This window comes from Bos indicus, chromosome X (genome assembly GCF_029378745.1).
Source record: "Bos indicus isolate NIAB-ARS_2022 breed Sahiwal x Tharparkar chromosome X, NIAB-ARS_B.indTharparkar_mat_pri_1.0, whole genome shotgun sequence".
Taxonomy (NCBI): domain Eukaryota; kingdom Metazoa; phylum Chordata; class Mammalia; order Artiodactyla; family Bovidae; genus Bos; species Bos indicus.
The window spans coordinates 74710008-74735087 of record NC_091789.1 but is presented as its reverse complement, the minus strand read 5'-3'; the positions used below and the strand labels follow the sequence as shown (position 1 = coordinate 74735087).

The 25080-nt window shown below is 39.3% G+C and overlaps 1 protein-coding gene across 2 annotated transcripts in view; it reads left to right on the top strand.

Moving 5' to 3' along the window:
* CYLC1 (cylicin 1) overlaps positions 1 to 8699 on the top strand; it is a 44105-nt gene extending 35406 nt beyond the window's left edge. For both annotated transcript variants that reach the window (XM_070785406.1, XM_070785405.1), the window contains one exon: positions 8558 to 8699. In XM_070785406.1, coding sequence (XP_070641507.1) covers positions 8558 to 8590 — 33 coding nt within the window. In that variant the 3' untranslated portion in view covers positions 8591 to 8699. The remainder of the gene's footprint in view (positions 1 to 8557) is intronic.
* Positions 8700 to 25080: the final 16381 nt, after the last annotated feature.

Below are 25080 nucleotides of genomic sequence, written 5' to 3'. Positions count from 1 at the left end.
ACATCTGTAAATATGGCTGGGATTGGACCTTATATTTAATTAATTTTCCCCCACCCTTTCTTCCTCACCCTCTCTGTCCCCCCATTCTTGTTCTTATCTTTTAAAGGGCTTCCATTTCCTCTTCTGAATGGTGGGAATCTCACTTTACATTGTATTCCAAGTTTTTTCTACCCTTGGTTTATTTATAATAAAACTTTATGTATTGATTCCCATTTGCTCTTCATATATTTTACATTTGTGGGAGAGATTAATTAATCCATATTATTTCTTTCAAAAAAGGCTGATTTTAAGTCCATTTTTCTCCTGGCAGACTCAAAATGTCAGCTTTGTGACAAAGCTGGTTAACGACCCCATTGTTTAAAGGCTCATTCTAAGTCAACGGGCAGATAACCAGTAAAGCAACAAAATTTTTAAGGAATAAAAATATATTGGTGGATAATTTTAAGGCAATTGAGAAAAAGAGACCCTTGAAAAGCTGAACTCTCTTCCAAAAGTAGTTTTTATGAAAAATATGTACACTTATATGTGGAATTTAAAACCAAAACAAATGAACAAACAACAAAAACTGACTTATAAAGCGAACAAATTGGTGGTCACCATAGTGGAGACAGATGTGAAGATAAGTGAAATAGGTGAGGAAGATTAAGAGATATAAAATTCTAGTTATAAAATAAATGTCATAGTGATTACTGTATACTGTAAGGAATATAATCAATAATATCATAATAACTTTGGTGATAAATGGTAACTAGACTTGTGATTGTTTCATAATGTATAAAAATATCAAATCACTATGTAGAATACATGAAACTGATATAATATTGTAAGTAAATTTCAATAAAAATTCTAAATAAAAATTGTTAAATTAAAAAATATGTAAAATATAAGAAATATAACAAAATCCTTGAGTCTGAGGATTAATTTTAATTGTAAAAAAAAAACTTTCAGGATATGTTCCGGCCTTGCATATATTCATATCATCACTGTAATAAGCTTAAATTTGTATAGCTACCATCTAATCAGGCTCTTCCATCCCTACCACTTTGCTAAAAGTGCTCTTTCCAAGATTACGAAATATGTTCTTGTAGTCACACATACTGAGCTCTCTTCTCTCCTCATGTTACTCTATAGTCCAGCAGCATTTAAACCAACCTCTTCTTTCACAAAACACTTAGTTAACTTGACTCTATCCTATCCATACTCACAGAAAACTAGTCAATCTGATCACACTAGGACCACAGCCTTATCTAACTCAATGAAACTAAGCCATGCCCGTGGGGCAACCCAAGATGGGCGGGTCATGGTGGAGAGATCTGACAGAATGGTCCACTGGAGAAGGGAATGGCAAACCACTTCAGTATTCTTGCCTTGAGAATCCCATTAACAGTGTGAAAAGGCAAAATGATAGGATACTGAAGGAGAAACTCCCCAGGTCAGTGGGTGCCCAATATGCTACTGGAGATCAGTGGAGAAATGGCTCCAGAAAGGATGAAGGGATGGAGCCAAGACAAAAACAATACCCAGCTGTGGATGTGACTGGTGATAGAAGCAAGGTCCAATGCTGTAAATAGCAATACTGCATAGGAACCTGGAATGTCAGGTCCATGAATCAAGGCAAATTGGAAGTGGTCAAACAAGAAATGGCAAGAGTGAATGTCAACATTCTAGGAATCAGCGAACTGAAATGGACTGGAATGGGTGAATTTCAATCAGATGACCATTATATCTACTACTGTGGGCAGGAATCCCTCAGAAGAAATGGAGTGGCCATCATGGTCAACAAAAGAATCCGAAATGCAGTACTTGGATGCAATCTCAAAAACGAAAGAAGGCTCTCTGTTCATTTCCAAGGCAAACCATTCAATATCACAGTAATCCAAGTCTATGCCCCAATGAGTAATGCTGAAGAAGCTGAAATTGAACGGTTCTATGAAGACCTACAAGTCCTTTTAGAACTAACACCCAAAAAAGATGTCCTTTTCATTATAGGGGACTGGAATGCAAAAGTAGGAAGTCAAGAAACACCTGGAGTAACAGGCAAATTTGGCCTTGGAATATGGAATGAAGCAGGGCAAAGACTAATACAGTTTTGCCAAGAAAATGCACTGGTCATAACAAACACCCTCTTCCAACAACACAAGAGAAGACTCTATACATGGACATCACCAGATGGTCAACACTGAAATCAGATTGATTATATTCTTTGTAGCCAAAATGGAGAAGCTCTATACAGTCAGCAAAAAAAAGACCAGGAGCTGACTGTGGCTCAGACCATGAACTCCTTATTGCCAAATTCAGACTTAAATAGAAGAAAGTAGGGAAAACCACTAGACCATTCAGGTATGACCTAAATCAAATCCCTTATGATTATACAGTGGAAGTGAGAAATAGATTTAAGGGCCTAGATGTGATAGATAGAGTGCCTGATGAACTATGGAATGAGGTTCGTGACATTGTACAGGAGACAGGGATCAAGACCATCCTCATGGAAAAGAAAAGCGAAAAAGCAAAATGGCTGTCTGAGGAGGCCTTACAAATAGCTGTGAAAAGAAGAGAAGCAAAAAACAAAGGAGAAAAAGAAAGATATAAGCATCTGAAAGCGGAGTTCCAAAGAATAGCAAGAAGAGATAAGAAAGCCTTCCTCAGCGATCAATGCAAAGAAATAGAGGAAAACAACAGAATGGGAAAGACTAGAGATCTCTTCAAGAAAATCAGAGATACCAAAGGAACATTTCATGCAAACATGGGCTCGACAAAGGACAGAAATGGTATGGACCTCAAAGAAGCAGAAGATATTAAGAAGAGGAGGCAAGAATACACAGAAGAACTGTACAAAAAAGATCTTCACGACCCAGATAATCACGATGGTGTGATCACTGACCTAGAGCCAGACATTCTGGAATGTGAAGTCAAATGGGCCTTAGAAAGCATCACTACGAACAAAGCTATTGGAGGTGATGGAATTCCAGTTGAGCTATTCCAAATCCTGAAAGATGATGCTGTGAAACTGCTGCACTCAATATGCCAGCAAATGTGGAAAACTCAGCAGTGGCCACAGGACTGGAAAAGCTCAGTTTTCATTCCAATCCCAAAGAATGCTCAAACTACGGCACAACTGCACTCATCTCACATGCTAGTAAAGTAATGCTCAAAATTCTCCAAGCCAGGCTTCAGCAATATGTGAACCATGAACTTCCTGATGTTCAAGCTGGTTTTAGGAAAGGCAGAGGAATCAGACATCAAATTGCCAACATCTGCTGGATCATGGAAAAAACAAGAGAGTTCCAGAAAAGCATCTATTTCTGCTTTATTGACTATGCCAAGGCTTTTGACTGTGTGGATCACAATAAACTGTGGAAAATTCTGAAAGAGATGGGAATACCAGACTACCTGATCTGCCTCTTAAGAAGTTTGTATGCAGGTCAGGAAGCAACAGTTAGAACTGGACATGGAACAACAGACTGGTTCCAAATAGGAAAAGGAGTTCGTCAAGGCTGTATATTGTCACCCTGCTTATTTAACTTCTATGCAGAGTACATCATGAGAAACTCTGGGCTGGATGAAGCACAAGCTGAAATCAAGATTGCCAGGAGAAATATCAATAACCTCAGATATGCAGATGACACCACCCTTATGGCAGAAAGTGAAGAGGAACTACAAAGCCTCTTGATGAAAGTGAAAGTGGAGAGTGAAAAAGGTGGCTTAAAGCTCAACATTCAGAAAACGAAGATCATGGCATCCGGTCCCATCACTTCATGGGAAATAGATGGGAAAACAGTGGAAACAGTGTCAGACTTTATTTTTCTGGGCTCCAAAATCACTACAGATGATGACTGCAGCCATGAAATTAAAAGACGCTTACTCCTTGAAAGGAAAGTTATGACCAACCTAGACAGCATATTCAAAAGCAGATGCATTACTTTGCCAACAAACGTTTGTCTAGTCAAGGCTATGGTTTTTCCTGTGGTCATGTATGGATGTGAGAGTTGGACTGTGAAGAAGGCTGAGCGCTGAAGAATTGATGCTTTTGAACTGTGGTGTTGGAGAAGACTCTTGAGAGTCCCTTGCACTGCAAGGAGATCCAACCAGTCCATTCTGAAGGAGATCAGCCTTGGGATTTCTTTGGAAGGAATGATGCTAAAGCTGAAACTCCAGTACTTTGGCCACCTCATGCGAAAAGTTGACTCATTTGAAAAGACTCTGATTCTGCGAGGGATTGGGGGAAAGAAGCGAAGGGGATGACAGAGGACAAGATGGCTGAATGGCTCGATGGACGTGAGTCTGAGTGAACTCTGGGAGTTGGTGATGGACAGGTAGGCCTGGTGTGCTGCAATTCATGATGTCGCAAACCGTCGGACACGACTGACCTGATCTGATCTGATCTGATCCTATCCTGTTCTTTCTACTTACTGGTAGCTTTCCACCACCTTTATTATATCTTACACTTCCTCACCTTTAATGTTAGAATGATCTAAGACTTGGTCCTGGACCTTCTCTCTAAAATTCTCCTTTGGTAAGTTCATCCAATTTAATAGTTTTAAATGTCTTTTATGTACTGATTACTCCTAAAGTAACATAACCAACTTTAGTCTTTCCAATGAGTTCCAAATTCTAAACACCTCCTTGGAAGTTTCAGTGTAGATTCTAGTGGACATCTCAAATTTAGTATATATGAATAACACTCTTAACCAATTTCAAAACCTAATCCTTCCCAGTATTCTCCATCTTAGTAGTAAATGGCACTGCCATCCACCCATTTAATCTTTTAAAATCTGGATATCATCTATGATTCTGCTCTTTTCCTTATCCCCCATATGTGGTCAATCACTAAAACTTGTCTACCTTACCTCCAAAATATATCCTGAATCAGTCCACTTCTTCCATCTCAATTACTACTACCTAAATGGTCCCAATATTCATCATAATCTTTGCTGAAGTACTGCAAGAGTCTTGCTGCCTCTACTGTCCACTGCTTAAAACACTAACGGTTTCCCTTTACATTCATAATAAACTCAGGCTTCTTACCCTGGCTTTCAATGCTTAAATTATCCATCCTCATCTATTTTCTACCTTCATCTTGAATCAGTTTGCCATTTTATTTTTTGACCTACCCAAACTACTATTATTTTTGCTTCTCATATATATTAAGATTGCTCTCTTGCCAAGTTTTTGCATATACTGTTCCCTCTGCTTGGAATTCTTCTCCCCAGTTTTTGCATGACTAGTCCTTCTCATCATTTGGTTTTTCAACTTAAATATTATTTTTTTGGAGAAGACGTCCCTGATTTACTATATCTTATGTTATCCCCTCCCACAACTGTCCAGTTACTCTTCTAACCCAGAATCTTACTTTATTTTTCTTCATAGAATATTGCTGCTGTTGTTGCTGTTTTTTAGTTGCTACATCATGTCTGACTTTTTGCAACCCTATGGGCTATAGTCTGCCAAATTCCTCTGTCCATGGGATTTCCCAGGCAAGAATACTGGTGTGAGTTGTCATTTCCTTCTCCAGGAAATCTTCCTGACCCAAGGACTAAACTTCTGTCTCCTGCTTGGCTGGCAGATTCTTTACCACTGAGCCACCTGGGAAGCTCCCTGAGAATACAAACAGTCAAAATACCACACAAACTTTCCATCTTTATGTTCTCTCCTCATCTACTTTATTCTTGAGAACTGGAATTGCAGGTGTGTGGAAAAGTATTTGATAAATTTCAGCATTTACTTAAGATGAAAACACCAATTTAAAAAGGAATAGAGAATTTCCTTATCTTGATAATAGCTATCTAACAAAGACTGAAAGGAAACAGTAAATTCTCAAGATACATTTTCTTGAAGATCAAGAATAAGATTATAGTTCATTAGAAGCATCTTAATTATTTTTCTTTCACAATCCTTCTTGGATCCTTTTGACTCAGTATACATCTAAAATCTGACCACTTGTGAACCATATTGTACCAGCCAGGTCCTCATCACTATTATCTCTCTCCTTTACTACTGCAGTAGCCTCCTAAGATATCTCTTGCTTCTAATCTTTCCTCTTCATATCCTCAACATGGATTCAATTTATTGAACATCATTTAATTGATAAAGTGTATTAAAATGTATACTTAGAATTAACAAAGTTAAATTAAACCTAATGAAACAAAACTTGAGAACAACAACAAACTCTAGTACTTAATTTCACTCAGAATGAATGTCAAAATGCTTACAATTGCCAATAAGATCCTAGATAATCTGACTTGCTGTTCTCTCTGATCTCACCTTTTCATCAGTCTGATGAAACCATACTGGCATCCTTCCATACATCCCAGGAATAAGACTTTGCATAGATCCACACTTCAACCTAGAATCTTATTTCTTCAGATTTCCATGTGGTTAATTCTCTCTTCAAATATTTGCTCAAATATCAATTTTTCAATGAGGTTAATTTAATCATATAATTTTAAATTGTAACAATCCCCACTACTGCATACTAGTCCTCAAGTCATCTATTTCTTTTCCTATGAAATTTGCTACCTTGCACTATGTAATTTACTTATTTATTATGTTTATTTTGTGTATTTTTTGGTAAAAGGTAAGCTCTGTGAATACAAAAACTCTTTACTTATATGTCCAAGAGAGTGGCTGGCATTCAATATTAATTTAATAAATCAATTTATTTGTCATTTATTAGAAATTAGCAAGAAATGAATGAAATAATTGCTGGGCATTTTTAAAACTCCAGATGGTACTAGATAGTATGAAATTTTAGTCTGCCAGTTTATGAATTAACTTACACTCATTCACTCATTCAATCAGGGTGAATAAGTGATATAGGAACTGGATTATGAAAGATAAGAAAGATTTTTGAAAGGCAAAGGCAATGGTAGAAGTTTCTAATCAAGTATACCCAGCTAGTTAATACCAAAACCAGTGTATGAAATTGCATCATGAAATGGAATATGAGTATGACATTGAAAATATTAACTGAAGGAAGAAACAAAGTTTCCAGACCAGGAGGCAGAAAAAATGGTTGATGGGAGTGACACAGAGTTGGAAACAGGCATAGTAAGCATAATGCAAGGCTATGGGGCTTAAATCGGCAATAGAAAATTGTGATACCTCTACTACAGTTTCAAGTTTTTTTGTTTTTTTTTTAAGAAATGCTAAACTATAAATAAATGGAAGATGAACAAAGTACTGATTTGTTCCATGATGAATCTTTGATTTAAAAAAAATTCTATAGTTTCAAGATATTTATTTTTACCTGTTATATAACTGTGTTGATACACTGCTGCTTTGCTCTGCTCTAAGTGTGCAACTAATCTACCCTTTCCATTCACTCACCATTAGTTTTGATGTCTTCTCGCTGACGTCTGATTGTCAAGAATAAGCTCTAATTCCATGATCTGCCTTCCTTAGGCAAATTTCCATTTTCTGAACACTGTCAAAACTCTTTTATGTATGGAAAAAATTCTGCTACTACTCTCTGAATAGTGAATAAATGAATAAATACACCATTATCCCTGAAGCCTCAAAAGTTCCAAGTAAGATATATATATATATATATATATATATATATATATATATATACATATACATACATACACACACACATATATATATATATATATATATATATATATATATATATATATATACACACACACACACACACACCCCATTAATTCACTGCTGATGGCAAAAGAGGAACAAGACAAACTGGTTAAATTTATTCTAGACCTATATGGGACTATGTAGGAAGAGTCACAAATGGGATGGTACTATTTGATTCAGTAATCCCATTAATAAAAACGTACTGTAATTAAAACAAGTCAGCAGAAGGAAAAAAAACAAAAACAAAAACCTCTGGGCATAGAGATGATAATTGCAATACTGTCTATAGGACAAAAAATTTGGAATTAAACTAAATGTAGAAAATTTAAAAAATTGGCATACTAAAATATAAAACATAGTATTTATTCATTGGAATACTAGTTGTGAGACCTTGAGTTTAGAGGGGAAAGTTTATACTATAATGTTAAGGAAGAATATAAAGGAAAATACTATAGGTTTGCAACTAGATGAAATTTGCAACTACTGTACAAACACTAGACAATAATGTGCAAATGTGGAAACAGTTGTATTAATGTGGTGGAATTTAGAGAGACTATCAGTATTTAAAATGTATTTTTGTGTTTTTATATTATCAGCTTTTGAAGCCCTAGTCCATTAAAGTAGTTGTGTTCATAATGTAACATTCCTTAGGACTTGGTTCCTACACAAATGCTGGTGGTTGGACTAGTATTCAGTACTTCACATCTTGAAGTGAACATTAGGATCATGCAGAGAAATTATTAAACATGCTATTTCTGACCCCATCTCAGGCTTTTAATGCTAACTCTAGGGTGGGATTCAAGGATCTACATTTTTAATAAGAAAACATAAAAATTATATCCAACTTTGCCTCCACTTGTCTGTTTTATTGTGGTCTTTAACACACCAGGAACTCTCTATAATTACTAGCTTCTTTTTAATGCTACCATTTATTTTAATTTTTTTCTACTTTATTCCTCAGCCTGAAGCAAAATGGATTCATAAGCTGCTTTAAAGAACAACTGAGCACTTCATTTCACAGAATGGCCTTACCACAGTTAACAATAGCTACTCTCAAATGAGCATTTCTACTTCTGTGGAACTGTAATAAATAAAAACAAGTCTTCTGTGAGCACAAGGAGTTGATTTTTTTACATGTAATTTATAAAGGTGATGTATAGAGGTGTATGATTTATTTACTAAAAGCCTGATCTACTCAAGACAAAGGTTTGCAGCATTTTACATCACTTCACTTTAGAAGCTACTTCTGTGTTCAGGTTGTAACAGCAATGTTCTTTGGGATTCTCTTACATGTTCTGTTAAATTTCTGTTTTACTTTATATTTAGAAAAAAAAAAATAAGGAAAATGGAAAGAACCAGATCTTTCACACCATTAAAATAAACAGAGATATATGTAGATTATAATCCCCACCACCCACATACATAAAAAATATTCCAAATGCTATCATTTATCTTTAGAAATTATCTCTTTAGTTTATTATTTTTTAATGATAAACTGCAAGTGACCATAGGAGGATAAAATATGCTTATCAATCATTATACAAATTCCTATGAATATGCTTTTCATATTCCTTCTGGATGTGGAAGGAAAGATACATGCATGCATCCATGCATGCATATAGACATACAATTACACTGCATATCTTGTAGTTGCTCTTTCTTCCTGACTTTGCTCTTTCAAACCCGACTTTAGACCATCTTTAGAAATGCATTTTGAGAGGCGGTCCTAAGATGGCAGAGGAATAGGATGGGGAGACCACTTTCTCCCCAACAAATTCATCAAAAGAACATTTGAACGCTGAGCAAATTTCACAAAACAACTTCTGAATGCCAGTAGAGGACATCAGGCACCCAGAAAAATAATCCCATTGTCTTCAAAAGGAGATAGGAAAATATAGAAAAGATAAAAAGAGAGACAAAAGAGGTAGGGACGGAGGTCCATCCCGGGAAGGGAGTCTTAAAAAAGAGAGAAGTTTCCAAACACCAGGAAACACTCTCACTGGCGAGTCTGGCAAGCCTTGAAGCCTCAGAGGGCAACATAACCGGGAGGAAAAATAAATAATTAAAACCCACAGATTACATGCCCAGTGCCCAATGGTAACTCCCAAGGGAGAAGCAGTGCAGACACCTGCATCCTTCACTAGCAAGCGGGGGCTGGGCAGGGAGGCGTGGGCTGCATTGCTTAGAGTAAGGACCTGGCCCTGAATGCCCTGAGGGCAATCTGAGGGAACTAACTTGGGATAGCAAACCAGACTGTGGGATAGCAAACTAGACTGTGGGATAGCTACCCCGCAAAAAGGCAAAAAGCCCTAACCTAAAACACCACCAGGCCCACTCACAGAACAAAGGACTGACTAGAGCTAGCCGGCTGCAGGCCAGCCCATCCCCCGCCGGAGACAGGCAGGCAAGGACACCCAGAGCCGGAAGGGGGCAATTACAGTGCCAGAGAGGCACCATCTACCAAACTGCAAGCAGGCTTTCTTGCTAACCAAGACTTCTTGGGATACTGGACGGTCGACATCTGCCTGAGAAGGTGCACTGGTTGTAAACCCAGAAAACTGAGTGGCAGGGACGGGGGAGGTGATAAGTCACACCGACCACGCTCACCAAACACCTGGTCACCTGAGCTGCTCGGACAAGGGAAGGGCACAAAATGCAGGCCTAACCAAGTCTGTGCCTTTGTGGAGTACCCAAGTACCTGAACCCGAGTGGCTTAGACCTGGGAAGTGCATGCAACCCAGGGTTGGCGTCAGACAGTTCCCACCACAGCAACCTAGAACCTAACAAGAATAGACTGGGAAAGTACACATGCCATGATGGGGGCAAACCCAGTGTGGCCAAGACACTGCAATCACTCCCCACAGACACCAGTGTTGTTTGTTTGCAGCATTCCTCCCTCCCCACAGCAAGACTGAACAAATGAGCCTAAAAAATTGTCCACCCAAACACAAAGAACAAATATTAAGAGCAGGAAGGGAAAAACAACAAATAACACACAAGGGGATTCCCATAAGGATAACAGCTGATCTTTCAATACAAACTCTTCAGGCCAGGAGGGAATGGCAAGACATACTTAAAGTGATGAAAGAAAATAATCTACAGCCCAGACTACTGTACCCAGCAAGGATCTATTTCAAATACGAAGGAGAAATTAAAAGCTTTACAGACAAGCAAAAGCTGAGAGAATTCAGCACCACAAAATCAGCTCTCAGCATTTGTTAATGCTAAAGGATATTCAATAGACAGAAAACACAAAAAGGGTGTATAAACTCGAACCCAAAACAATAAAGTAAATGGGAATGGGATCATACTTACCAATAATTACCTTAAACGTAAATGGGTTGAATGCCCCAACCAAAAGACAAAGTCTGGCTGAATGGATACAAAAACAAGACCCCTATATATGTTGTCTACAAGGGACCCACCTCAAAACAGGGGACGGATACAGACTGAAAGTGAAGGGCTGGAAAAAGATATTCCATACAAATAGAGACCAAAAGAAAGCAGGAGTAGCAATACTCATATCAGATAAAATGGACTTAACATAAAGACTTTGAAAAGAGACAAAGAAGGACACTGAAAAATGATCAAAGAATCAATCCAAGAAGAAGATATAATAATTATAAATATATATGCACCCAACAGAGGAGCACCGCAATATGTAAGACAAATGCTAACAAGTATGAAAGGGGAGATTAACAATAACACAATAATAGTGGGAGACTTTAATACCCCACTCACAACTATGGATAAATCAACTAAATAGAAAATTAACAAGAAAACACAAACTTTAAACGATACAATAGACCAGTTAGACCTAATTGATATCTATAGGACATTTCATCCCAAAACAATGAATTTCACCTTTTTCTCAAGCGCACACAGAATCTTCTCCAGGATAGATAACATCCTGGGCCATAAATCTAGCCTTGGTAAATTCAAAAAAACTGAAATTTTTCCAAGCATCTTTTCTGACCATATGCTTAAGTAAGATTAGATTTCAATTACAGGAGAAAAACTATTAAAAATTCCAACATATTGAGGCTGAACAACACGCTGCTGAATAACCAACAAATCACAGAAGAAATCAAAAATGAAATCAAAGTATGCATAGAAACGAATGAAAATGAAAACACAACAACCCAAAACCTGTGGGATACTGTAAAAGCAGTGCTAAGGGGAAAGTTCATAGCAATACAGGCACACCTCAAGAAACAAGAAAAAAGTCAAATAAATAACCTAATTCTACACCTAAAGCAAATAGAAAAGAAAGAAATGAAGAACCCTAGGGTTAGTAGAAGGAAAGAAATCTTAAAAATTAGGGCAGAAATAAATGCAAAAGAAACAAAAGAGACCATAGCAAAAATCAACAAAGCCAAAAGCTGTTTATTTGAAAGGATAAATAAAATTGACAAATCATTAACCACACTCATCAAGAAACAACAGGGAGAAAAATCAAATCCATAAAATTAGAAATGAAAATGGAGAGATCACAACAGACAACACAAAAATACAAAGGATCATAAGAGACCACTATCAGCAATTATATGCCAATAAAATAGATAATGTGGAAGAAATGGACAAATTCTTAGAAAAGTACAATTTTCCAAAACTGAACCAGGAAGAAATAGAAAATCTTAACAGACCCATCACAATCACAGAAATTGAAACTGTAATCAGAAATCTTCCAGCAAACAAAAGCCCAGGTCCAGACAGCTTCACAGCTGAATTCTACCAAGAATTTAGAGAAGAGCTAACACCTATCCTGCTCAAATTGCAGAGGAATTCCAAACTCATTCTATGAGGGCACCATCATCCTAATACCAAAATCTGACAAAGATGCCACAATAAAAGAAACCTATAGGCCAATATAACTGATGAACATAGATGCAAAAATCCTTAACAAAATTCTAGCAATCAGAATCCAATAACACATTAAAAAGATCATACACCATGACCAAGTGGGCTTTATCCCAGGGATGCAAGAATTCTTCAATATCTGCAAATCAATCAATGTAATACACCACATTTAAAAATTGAAAAATAAAAGCCTTATGATTAATTCAATAGATGCAGAGAAAGCCTTTGACAAAATTCAACATCCATTTATGATAAAAACTCTCCAGAAAGCAGGAATAGAAGGAACATACCTCAACATAATAAAAGCTATATATGACAAACCCACAGCAAACATTATCCTCAATGGTGAAAAATTGAAAGCATTTCCCCTAAAGTCAGGAACAAGACAAGGGTGCCCACTTTCACCACTACTATTCAACATACTTTTGGAAGTTTTGGCCACAGCAATCACAGAAGAAAAAGAAATAAAAGGAATCCAAATTGGAAAAGAAGAAGTAAAACTCTCACTATTTGCAGATGACATGATCCTCTACATAGAAAACCCTAAAGACTCTACCAGAAAATTGCTAGAGCTAATCAATGAATACAGTAAAGTTGCAGGATATAAAATCAACACACAGAAATCCCTTACATTCCTATACACTAATAATGAGAAAATAGAAAGAGAAACTAAGGAAACAATTCCATTCACCATTGCAACAGAAAGAATAAAATACTTAGGAATATATCTACCTAAAGAAACTAAAGACCTATATATAGAAAACTATAAAATACTGGTGAAAGAAATCAAAGAGAATACTAATAGATGGAGAAATATACCATGTTCATGGATTGGAAGAATCAATATAGTGAAAATGAGTATACTACCCAAAGCAATCTATAGATTCAATGCAATCCTGGTCAAGCTACCAATGGTATTTTTCACAGAGCTAGAACAAATAATTTCACGATTTGTATGGAAATACAAAAACCTCGAATAGCCAAAGCAATCTTGGGAAAGAAGAATGGAACCGGAGGAATCAACATGCCTGCCTTCAGGCTCTACTACAAAGCCACGGTCATCAAGACAGTATGGTACTGGCACAAAGACAGAAATATAGATCAATGGAACAAAACAGAAAGCCCAGAGATAAATCCAAACACCTATGGACACCTTATCTTTGACAAAGGAGGCAAGAATATACAATGGAGAAAAGACAATCTCTTTAGCAAGTGGTGCTGGGAAAACTGGTCAACCACTAGTAAAAGAATGAAACTACAACACTTTCTAACATCATACACAAAAGTAAACTCGAAATGGATTAAAGATCTAAAGGTAGGACCAGAAAATATGAACATGTGTACACCCGTGGCAGATTCATGTTGATGTATGGCAAAACCAATACAATATTGTAAAGTTAAAAAAAAAAAAGAACTCCTAGAGGAGAACATAGGAAAAACACTCTCCGACATACATCACAGCAGGATCCTTTATGACTCACCTCCCAGAATGTTGGAAATAAAAGCAAAAATAAACAAATAGGACCTAATTAAAATTAAAAGCTTCTGCACAACAAAGGATACTATAAGCAAGGTGAAAAGACAGCCTTCAGAATAGCAGAAAATAATAGCAAATTAAGCAACTGACAAAGAATTAATCTCAAAATATACAAGCAACTCCTGCAGCTCAATTCCAGAAACATAAACGACCAAATCAAAAAGTGGGCCAAAGAACTAAATAGACATTTCTCCAAAGAAGACATACAGATGGCTAACAAACACATGAAAAGATGCTCAACATCACTCATTATCAGAGAAATGTTAATTAAAACCACAATGAGGTACCATTTCATGCCAGTCAGAATGGCTTCTATCCAAAAGTCTGCTGCTGCTGCTGCTGCTGCTGCTACTAAGTTGCCTCAGTCGTGTCCAACTCTGTGCAACCCCATAGATGGCAGCCCACCAGCCTCCCATGTGCCTGGGATTCTCCAGGCAAGAACACTGGAGTGGGTTGCCGTTTCCTTTTCCAATGCATGAAAATGAAAAGTGAAAGTGAAATCTCTCAGCTGTGTTTGACTCTTAGCGACCCCATGGACTGTAGCCCACCAGGCTTCCCCGTCCATGGGATTTTCCAGGCAAGAGTACTGGAGTGGGGTATCCAAAAGTCTACAAGCAATAAATGCTGGAGAGGGTGTGGAGAAAGAAAAGGGAACCATTTTCACTGTTGGTGGGAATGCAAACTAATACAGACACTCTGGAGAACAATGTGGAGATTCCTTAAAAACCTGGAAATAGAATTGCCGTATAACCCAGCATCCCACTGCTGGGCATACACACCGAGGAAGTCAGAATTGAAAGGGACATGTGCACTCCAATGTTCATCGCAGCACTGTTTATAGTAGCCAGGCCATGGAAGCAACCTAGATGTCCATCAGCAGGTGAATGGATAAGAAAGCTGTGATACATATACACAATGGAGTATTACTCAATGATTAAAGAGAATACATTTGAATCAGTTCTAATGAGGTGGATCAAACTGGAGCCTATTATACAGGGTGAAGTAAGCCAGAAAGAAAAACACCAATACAGTATACTAACACATATATACTGACCACCGCACTAAGCACGGCCGAGAGGAGCTACCCCACACCTGAGGTCAGGGGCAGAAGCTGGGAGGATCCCAATGCCCGAAGGGTGGCAGCGAAGAGGAGTTACCCCATGTCTGAGGTCAGGGGCAGGAGCTGAGAGTGCCAGGCTGTGACAGGGCAGGAATGGCCGAGAGGAGCTACCCTGTATCCAAGGTCGGGGGAGCGGCCGAGAGGAGCTACCCCGCGGCTGAGGTCAGGGGCAGCGACGAGAGGAGTTATTCCGAGTCTGAGGTTAGGGGCGGCAGCCAGGAGGAGCTACCCCACGCCCTGACGCCTGAGGCCAGGGGCAGCAGCCAGGAGGACCAACCACATATCCAAGGATCCGTGGCTGTGTGGGCACGGGAGGGCCTAGAAGAGCTATCCCACGTTGAAGGTCAGGAAGGGAGGCAGTGAGGAGATACCCCTTGTCCAAGGTAAGGAGTAGGGGCTGAGCTTTGCTGGAGTAGCCATGAAGAGATACCCCACGCCCAAGGTAAGAGAAACCCAAGTAAGATGGTAGGTGTTGCAAGAGGGCATCAGAGGGCAGACACACTGAAACCATACTCACAGAAAACTAGTCAATCTAATCACACTAGGACCACAGCCTTGTCTAACTCAATGAAACTAAGCCATGACCGTGGGGCAACCCAGGATGGGCGGGTCATGGTGGAGAGATCTGACAGAATGTGGCCCACTGGAGAAGGGAATGGCAAACCACTTCAGTATTTTTGCCTTGAGAACCCCATGAACAATATGAAAAGGAAAAATGAAAGGATACTGAAAGAGGAACTCCCCAGGTCAGTAGGTGCCCAATAGGCTACTGGAGATCAGTGGAGAAATAACTCCAGAAAGAATGAAGGGATGGAGCCAAAGCAAAAACAATACCCAGTTGTGGATATGACTGGTGATAGAAGCAAGGTCCAATGCTGTAAAGAGCAATATTGCATAGGAACCTGGAATGTCAGGTCCATGAATCAAGGCAAATTGGAAGTGGTCAAACAAGAGATGGCAAGCGTGAATGTTGACATTCTAGGATTCAGTGAACTAAAATGGACTGGAATGGGTGAATTTAACTCAGATGACCATTATAACTACTACTGTGGGCAGAAATCCCTCAGAAGAAATGGAGTAGCCATCATGGTCAACAAAAGAGTCCAAAATGCAGTACTTGGATGCAATCTCACAAATGACAGAATGATCTCTGTTCGTTTCCAAGGCAAACCATTCAATATCACAGTAATCCAAGTCTATGCCCCAAGAAGTATCGCTGAAGAAGCTGAAATTGAACGGTTCTATGAAGATCTACAAGACCTTTTAGAACTAACACCCAAAAAAGATGTCCTTTTCATTATAGGGGACTGGAATGCAAAAGTAGGAAGTCATGAAATACCTGGAGTAACAGGCAAATTTGGCCTTGCAATATGAAATGAAGCAGGGCAAAGACTAATAGAGTTTTTCCAAGAAAATGAACTGATCATAACAAACAACCTCTCCAAACAACACAAGAGAAGACTCTACACAGGGACATCACCAGATGGTCAACAACGAAATCAGATTATTTATATTCTTTGCAGCCAAAGATGGAGAAGCTCTATACAGTCAACATAAACAAGACCAGGAGCTGACTGTGGCTCAGATCATGAACTCTTTATTGCCAAGTTCAGACTGAAAATGAAGAAAGTAGGGAAAACCACTAGACCATACAGGTATGAGCTAAATAATATCCCTTATGATTATACAGTGGAAATGAGAAATAGATTTAAGGGCCTAGATGTGATAGACAGAGTGCCTGATGAACTATGGAATGAGGTTCGTGACACTGTACAGGAGACAGGGATCAAGACCATCCTCAGGGAAAAGAAATGCAAAAAAGCAAAATGGTTGTCTGGGGAGGCCTTACAAATAGCTGTGAAAAGAAGAGAAGCAAAAAGCAAAGGAGAAAAGGAAAGATATAAGCATCTGAATGCAGAGTTCCAAAGAATAGCAAGGAGAGATAAGAAAGCCTTCTTCAGTGATCAATACAAAGAAATAGAGGAAAACAACAGAATGGGAAAGACTAGAGATCTCTTCAAGAAAATTAGAGATACCAAGGGAATATTTCATGCAAAGATAGGCTCGATAAAGGACAGAAATGGTATAGACCTAACAGAAGCAGAAGATATTAAGAAGAGGAGGCAAGAATACACAGAAGAACTGTACAAAAAAGATCTTCACGACCCAGATAATCACGATGGTGTGATCACTGACCTAGAGCCAGACATCCAGGAATGTGAAGTCAAGTGGGCCTTAGAAAGCATCACTACGAACAAAGCTATTGGAGGTGATGGGATTCCAGTTGAGCTATTTCAAATCCTGAAAGATGATGCTGTGAAAGTGTTGCACTCAATATGCCAGCAAATTTGGAAAAATCAGCAGTGGCCACAGGCCTGGAAAAGGTCAGTTTTAATTCCAATCCCGAAGAAAGGCAATGCCAAAGAATGCTCAAACTACCGCACAATTGCACTCATCTCACATGCTAGTAAATAATGCTCAAAATTCTCCAAGCCAGGCTTCAGCAATATGTGAACCGTGAACTTCCTGATGTTCAAACTGGTTTTAGAAAAGGCAGAGGAACCAGAGATCAAAGTGCCAACATCCACTGGATCATGGAAAAGTAAGAGAGTTCCAGAAAAACATCTATTTCTGCTTTATTGACTATGCCAAAGCCTTTGACTGTGTGGATCACAATAAACTGTGGAAAATTCTGAAAGAGATGGGAATACCAGACCACCTGATCTGCCTCTTGAGAAATTTGCATGCAGGTCAGGAAGCAACAGTTAGAACTGGACATGGAACAACAGACTGGTTCCAAATAGGAAAAGGAGTACGTCAAGGCTGTATATTGTCACCCTGCTTATTTAACTTCTATGCAGAGTACATCATGAGAAATGCTGGACTGGAAGAAACGCAAGCTGGAATCAAGATTGCCAGGAGAAATATCAATAACCTCAGATATGCAGATGACACCACCCTTATGGCAGAAAGTGAAGAGGAACTCAAAAGCCTCTTGATGAAAGTGAAAGTGAAGAGTGAAAAAGTTGGCTTACAGCTCAACATTCAGAAAATGAAGATCATGGCATCCGGTCCCATCGCTTCATGGGAAACAGATGGGAAGCAGTGGAAACAGTGTCAGACTTTATTTTTATGGGCTCTAAAGTCACTAAAGATGGTGACTGCAGCCATGAAATTAAAAGACGCTTACTCCTTGGAAGGAAAGTTATGACCAACCTTGATAGCATATTCAAAAGCAGAGATATTACTTTGCCAACAAAGGTTCGTCTAGTCAAGGCTATGGTTTTTCCTTTGGTCATGTATGGATGTGAGATTTGGACTGTGAAGAAGGCTGAGCACCAAAGAATTGATGCTTTTGAACTGTGGTGTTGGATAATACTCTTGAGAGTCCCTTGGACTTCAAGGAGATCCAACCAGTCCATTCTGAAGCAGATCAGCCCTGGGATTTCTTTGGAAGGAATGATGCTAAAGCTGAAACTCCCGTACTTTGGCCACCTTAATGCGAAGAGTTGACTCAGTGGAAAAGACTCTGATGCTGGGAGGGATTGGAGCAGGAGGAGAAGGGGACGACAGAGGATGAGATGGCTGGATAGCATCACTGACTCGATGGACGTGAGTGGGTGAACCCCGGGTATTGGTGATGGACATAGGGGCCTGGCGTGCTGAGATTCATGAGTCGCAAAGAGTCGGACACCACTGAGTGACTGAACTGAACTGATCTGAACTGAACACATATATATGGAATTTAGAAAGATGGTAACGATAACCCTGTATGCGAGACAGCAAAAGAGACACAGATGTATGGAACTGTCTTTTGGAGTCTGTGGGAGAGGGAGAGGCTGGGGTGATTTGGGAGAATGTCATTGAAACATGTATATTATATGTGAAACGAATCACCAGTCCAAGTTCAATGCATGATACTGGATGCTCAGGGCTGGTGCACTGGGATGACCCAGAGGGATGATATGGGGTTGGGAGGTAGTAGGGGTTTCAAGATGGGGAACACATGTACACCTATGAAGGATTCATGTCACTGTATCGCAAAAGCAATACAATATTGTAAAGTAATTAGCATCCAATTAAAATAAATAAATTTTAAAAATTTAAAAAAAATTAAAAAGGAATTATTTCTTTAGTATATTATTTTATTTAATGATAAACTGCAAGTGATCATAGGAGGATAAAACATGCTTATCAATCATTATACAAATTCCTATGAATATGCTTTTCATAGTCCTTCTGGAGAGAGGAAATGGATGTGGATAGAAAGTTACATACATGCATCCATGCATGCATATAGACATACATACAAAGAGACAATCTGTTCAGGCTTTTATGATAAAAATACCATGAACTGAGTAGCTCATGCCAAGATGGGTGCAATAAAGGACAGAAATGGTATAGACCTAACAGAAACAGAAGAGATTAAGAAGAGGTATCAAGAATACACTGAAGAACTATTTTAAAAAGATCTTAATGACCTGTATAACCACAATGGTCTTATCAGTCACCTACAGACTGACATACTGGAGTTTGAAGCTAAGTGGGCCTCACTACAAAAAAAGCTAGTGGGGGTGATGGAATTCCAGCTGAGCTATTTCAAATCCTAAAGATGGTGCTGTCAAAGTGTTTCACTCAATATGCCAGTAAATTTGGAAAGCTCAGCAGTGGCTATAGGGCTGGAAAAGGTCAGTTTTCATTTCAGTCCCAAAGAAGGGCAATGCCAAAGATGCTCAAAGTACCACACAATAGCACTCATTTCACATGCTAGCAAGGCAATGCTCAAAATTCTTCAAGCTAGGCTTCCACAGTATGTGAATTGAGAACTTAGAGATGTACAAGCTGGATTTAGGAAAGGCAGAGGAATCAGAGATCAAACTGCTAACATCCATTGGATCATAGAAAAAGCAAGAGAATTCCAGAATAATATTTATTTCTGCTTAGTTAACTACACTAAAGACTTCAACTGTATGGATCACAACAAATTATGGAAAATTCTTAGAGTTGGAAGTACCAGACCACTTAACCTGGCTCCTGAGAATCCTGTATACAAGTCAAGAAGCAACAGTTAGAACCTGACATGGAACAGTGGACTGGTTTAAAATTGGGAAAGGAATACAGCAAGGCTGAATACTGTCACCCTGCTTATTTAACTTATATGCAGAGTACATCATGTGAAATGCTGGGTAGATGAAGCACAAAGTGGAATCAAGACTACCTGAAGAAATATCAATAACCTCAGATATGAAGATTACACCACAGTTATGGCAGAAAGCAAAGAGGAACTAAAGAGCTTCTTGATGAAGGTAAAAGAGGAGAGTGAAAAAGCTCCCTTAAAACTCAACATTCAGAAAACTAAGATCATGGCATCCAGTTCCATCACTTCATGGTAAATAGATGGGGAAACAATGGAAACAGTGAAATAATTTATTTTCTTGGGATCCAAAATCACTGTAGATGGTGGCTGAAGCCACAAAATTAAAAGACCCTTGTTCCTTGGAAGAAAAGCTATGACCAACTTAGACAGCTTATTAAAAAGCAGAGACATTACTTTGCCAGCAAAGGTCCATATAGTCAAAGATATCATGAAATTAAAAGATTCTTGCTCTTTGGAATAAAAGCTATGACCAACACAGACATCATATTAAAAAGCAGAGACATTACTTTGCCAGAAAAGGTCCATCTAGGCAAAGCTATGATTTTTCCAGTAGTCATGTATGGATGTGAGAGTTGGACTATAAAGAAAGCTGAGCACAGAAGAATTGATGCCTTTGAACTGTGGTGTTGTAGAATACTCTTGAGAATCCCTTGGACTACAAGGAGAGCCAATTAGTCAATCTAAAAGGAAATCAGTCCTGAATATTCATTGGAATGACTGAGACCGAAGCTGAAATTCCAAAACTTTGGCCACCTCATGGTGGCCACAGACACATAAAAATTTGGTGACTTCCTTCACTTTACCCAGGCTGCTTTCTGTCCTTTTATTATTATATTGACTTCCATTTTCTCTTAGAAATTACTAGATTTCAAATCCAATTCTTAAATAGGTATCATTTTTATAGCCCATTTTATAAACTTACATGTGCCCTAAATGACATGTGAAAGTTTTTTCATTTAGACATTGTAAATACAGAAAGTTTAGAAACAATCCAATCTTCTATCAATAAGTGATTGATTGATATATAAAAATATTTCTCAGGGAAATGTCATATGGATGTAAAAAAGAATGTTACCTCTCTATGTAGTGAGATGGAAACATGTCCAGTATAACTATAAGTGAAAAAGTCAAGGTGCAGAAGAGAGTATATGGTGTATGAGCTATAGTATTTTTTAAAAGGGTAAGAGAATATATATATATATGTGTGTGTGTGTGTGTGTGTGTGTATGTGTGTGTGTGTATACATATATATATATAAAATTCACATGAATATATATATACACATATATATTCACATAAATAAACCTACCAATAAAGGAGAAATGATGCTTCAAGAAATGAATAGACGAGGGACAAGAATGAAGTTCAGACCCCATACTGATATTCAGCTAGCATGCACAAATCAAGCCATATTTTTTGATAAAAAACTTCCAAAAGTGCTGGTAAATGGCACCTATATTGTTTACCCTACACCTTAAATGTCACTCTGGCCTCCTCCCCTAAAGCCCCAGGAACTCACAAGGAGTCAAATGCTAAAATATGAGAAGTATAAAAGACTTATTGAGGGAAACACTGGTGAGAAGCAAAGGAAAAGGGGAGCAGGAGTAGGTGGGGAGAGCCTTCAAACTACCATGCAGCTTTGGCTGCTGTGAAAGGAAAACAAAAAGAAAGGAGAGATGAGTAGGAAGAGCCACACTGCACTGTAGCTCAGAGAAAGTTTCAACTAGGCTAATGAGGAGCACAGGATTCTGTGTTGGGCAGGAATATCCTGGCCTTAGTGCTTCCATGGTGCTCAATTACTGGCTGGGAGCAGTCTAGTGAGAGTGTGGACATAGATTTCACACTGGTGGATTTCAAATTTGCAACAGCTAGAAACTGTCAGGTGAGTACACTGCTCACAACAGGATCTCCAAGTGAGACCTGAGCAGCAAACTCCTATAACTATCAATACAAGGAGCCACTTCTCCATCCATATTCACTCCTCCAAAGTTTGTCTGTGCTTCCCCTTCTTAGGGGAACTTTAAAGGAGAAGGTATAAACATTTCTTCTCCCAAAGAAAATATATAGACACATGAAAAATGTTCAATATTGCTAATTATTAGAGAATTGCAAATCAAAACTACAATGAACATCACCTCATACCAGTCATAATGGCCATCATTAAAAAGTCTACAGACAAATACATGAAGAATACATCTAGAGGGGGCTTCCAAGATGGTGGAGGAATAAGATAGGGAGATCATCTCCCTCTCCACAAATACATCAAAACTTCATCTGCATATGCAACAGCTACAGAACACCTTCTGAACAAGGCAGAAGAACCCAGACTTCAAAAAGACAAGCCAATCTCCTTAGAATGAGGAAGGGCAAAAGATGAAGATTTAAAAAAGAGAGAGGTAAAAGATTTTAGGACAGAGAACTGTGCTCCCAGAAGGGAGTCCTGAAAAGTTTCCACACACTCACAGACCCCCACATGGGTGGGGATAGGAAGGAACTTGGGAATTTCAGTGGGGAACACAGCAACAGGTGCTCAGAAGGCAAAGCAGAAAGAATTCACAATGAACAGCACTTCCCAGTCAAGAAAAGGCTTACATGCTCATGCCTACAGCAGTGAATGGGGGCTGGGTGATCAGGCTCAGGCTTTGGGAGTTGGGCTTAAGGAGAGGACTGCAGTTGACTCCGATGAAGATACTCTGAGGGGGCTAGTACGACACAGCTGAAGGAATCCAGAGAAAAGCCTGGACTTCCCAGAGAGGCAAGAGATCATTGCTGCTGGTACATTCTAATGCCACATGCTTGCAAAGAGCAGCTGTGTCCCCAGTGGTGGCCAACAAAGCCGGCAGGAGCACCAGTGGTGGGCCTAGATTCAACTGCAGTTTACTATCTCAGATGGGTAAGCATAAGCCAGTAGTCATTGCCAAACCCAGGGAGAGTGCCTGAGGCAGTGGGCAAAATGCTGAAACTAAGTAGTCCTGATCCCAGAGGTGACAGCTGCCACCAAGTTGTTAATGGGCACAGGGCTTATACCTTGCTAGGAGCCTTATCAGCTTGGATCAACCTAGGGACCCATGATTCTAGGCCAGTTCCTTGAGGGAAGTGCACAACCTCCTTCAGACTGTAAAAAAATCTGGCATGTATCTAATGCCACATGCAGTCCCTACTACATCCTAATTGTGGCTGTCATACCACCTTCCCCCACTTGACTGAGCAAATTAGCTCTAATAAGCCTCATCCCTTGTCTGGGCAGTGAAGAGAAACGAGAAGGTACCCTACAAGCAGAGGCAGGCACAAAACCAAAGCAGAATACCTGGGGTTGTGTGACCAAAGAAGAAGAAGGGAGTGAACTCCAGCAGCCACAGGTGCAGCAGATTAAATCCCCACGATTAGCCTAAGACTGTGGACTATGGGGCAATTATTGACTCTGGAAGCAAGTACAAATTGGAGTAAGGCCAAATCTGAATCTGAGCTGATCTCACACTGCCCACAACAGGTCCAGAGATATTCCTAGAAACCAGGTCAGTTCAGTCGCTCAGTCATGTCCAACTCTTTGCAACCCCATGAACTGCAGCATGCCAGGTCTCCCTGTCTGCCGGGAGCCAGCATATTGCATATTGAGTGCATATTGCATATTGAGTGCAGCACTTTCCACAGCATCATCTTTCAGGATCTGGAATAGCTCAACTGGCATTCTATCACTGCTGGTAGCCAGTGTGAGGAACTCCGCCCATGACAAAGGTCATGAGGAAGGAGGCTCGGCATACGCAAAGGCGGGATCGAGCTTCAGGAGTCCCCCTGGAAATTCTCGAGCATATACCCCCAAAACCAGAGTCTTCCTACTTTCTGCTTTGAGCTTTCACCTACACCTCTGACTTTACGGGGGGCTGTCCCCCACTACCTCTCTGAAAAAAGAGTTAGCTTACAGGTCCAGTTAATAATTCCTGGGTGTGACAGTGTTTAACCTACAAACTCCTTTGGAAATCCTCTAGCCTGCCTGAATAGGTTTTTCCGGCCACATGTGATTGTTCAGAGCCTCCCAACTGTGAGAGGCAGGAGATGTTCTAAACTGTGTAAACACAGATTCTTTTGAGTAGTTAAAAGATTGATTAGAAATTGTATTGGTGAAGGGATTTTCACTTGTTGGGCCAATGTTTGCTGCTAAGTTTCCATATCCCTTACCTGCTGTGTCCCTGGCAGTGTATCGATTAATATAATTGGTGTAAGTAGTAGCTTTAATGTTTGTAACCTGGGACCCTTGAGTTAATTCTTTTTCTTGTTATAGCCCACCATACCTTTGCTCTGTAGGAATGCAACTTTATCTAATGCTTTTGGAGGGTGGCTCCTGACCAATCACCTTTAGAGAAAAATAAGTTTTCTGAAGAAAAGGTCTTAAAATGTTAACAGGCCTCTGGACCAGAAGATGATGCAAATCACCTAAGCTTTTGCATATGGTAAGTTTGCAGGAAGAAAGCCTGGCTTGCTGCCTGACTCTACCCCTTCCCCCATTATCCTCTATGCATAACTTAAGGTATAAAAACTACTTTGGAAAATAAAGTGCGGGCCTTGTTCACCAAAACTTGGTCTCACCATGTCGTTCTTTCTCTTACCTTCTGGCTGAATTTTTCAGCCTCTTTTCTCCACTGAATTTCCTCACTGAGCTATCCTCATTCTATTACTCTTTATATCCTTAATTAACATTTAATTAAGCAATTGTTTCCTGATCTTCGCCTATGCCGTCTCTCCTTCGAATACCCTGGATCAACCGAGGCTGGTCCCCGGCACCTGTCCATCACCAACTCCTGGAGTTTACTC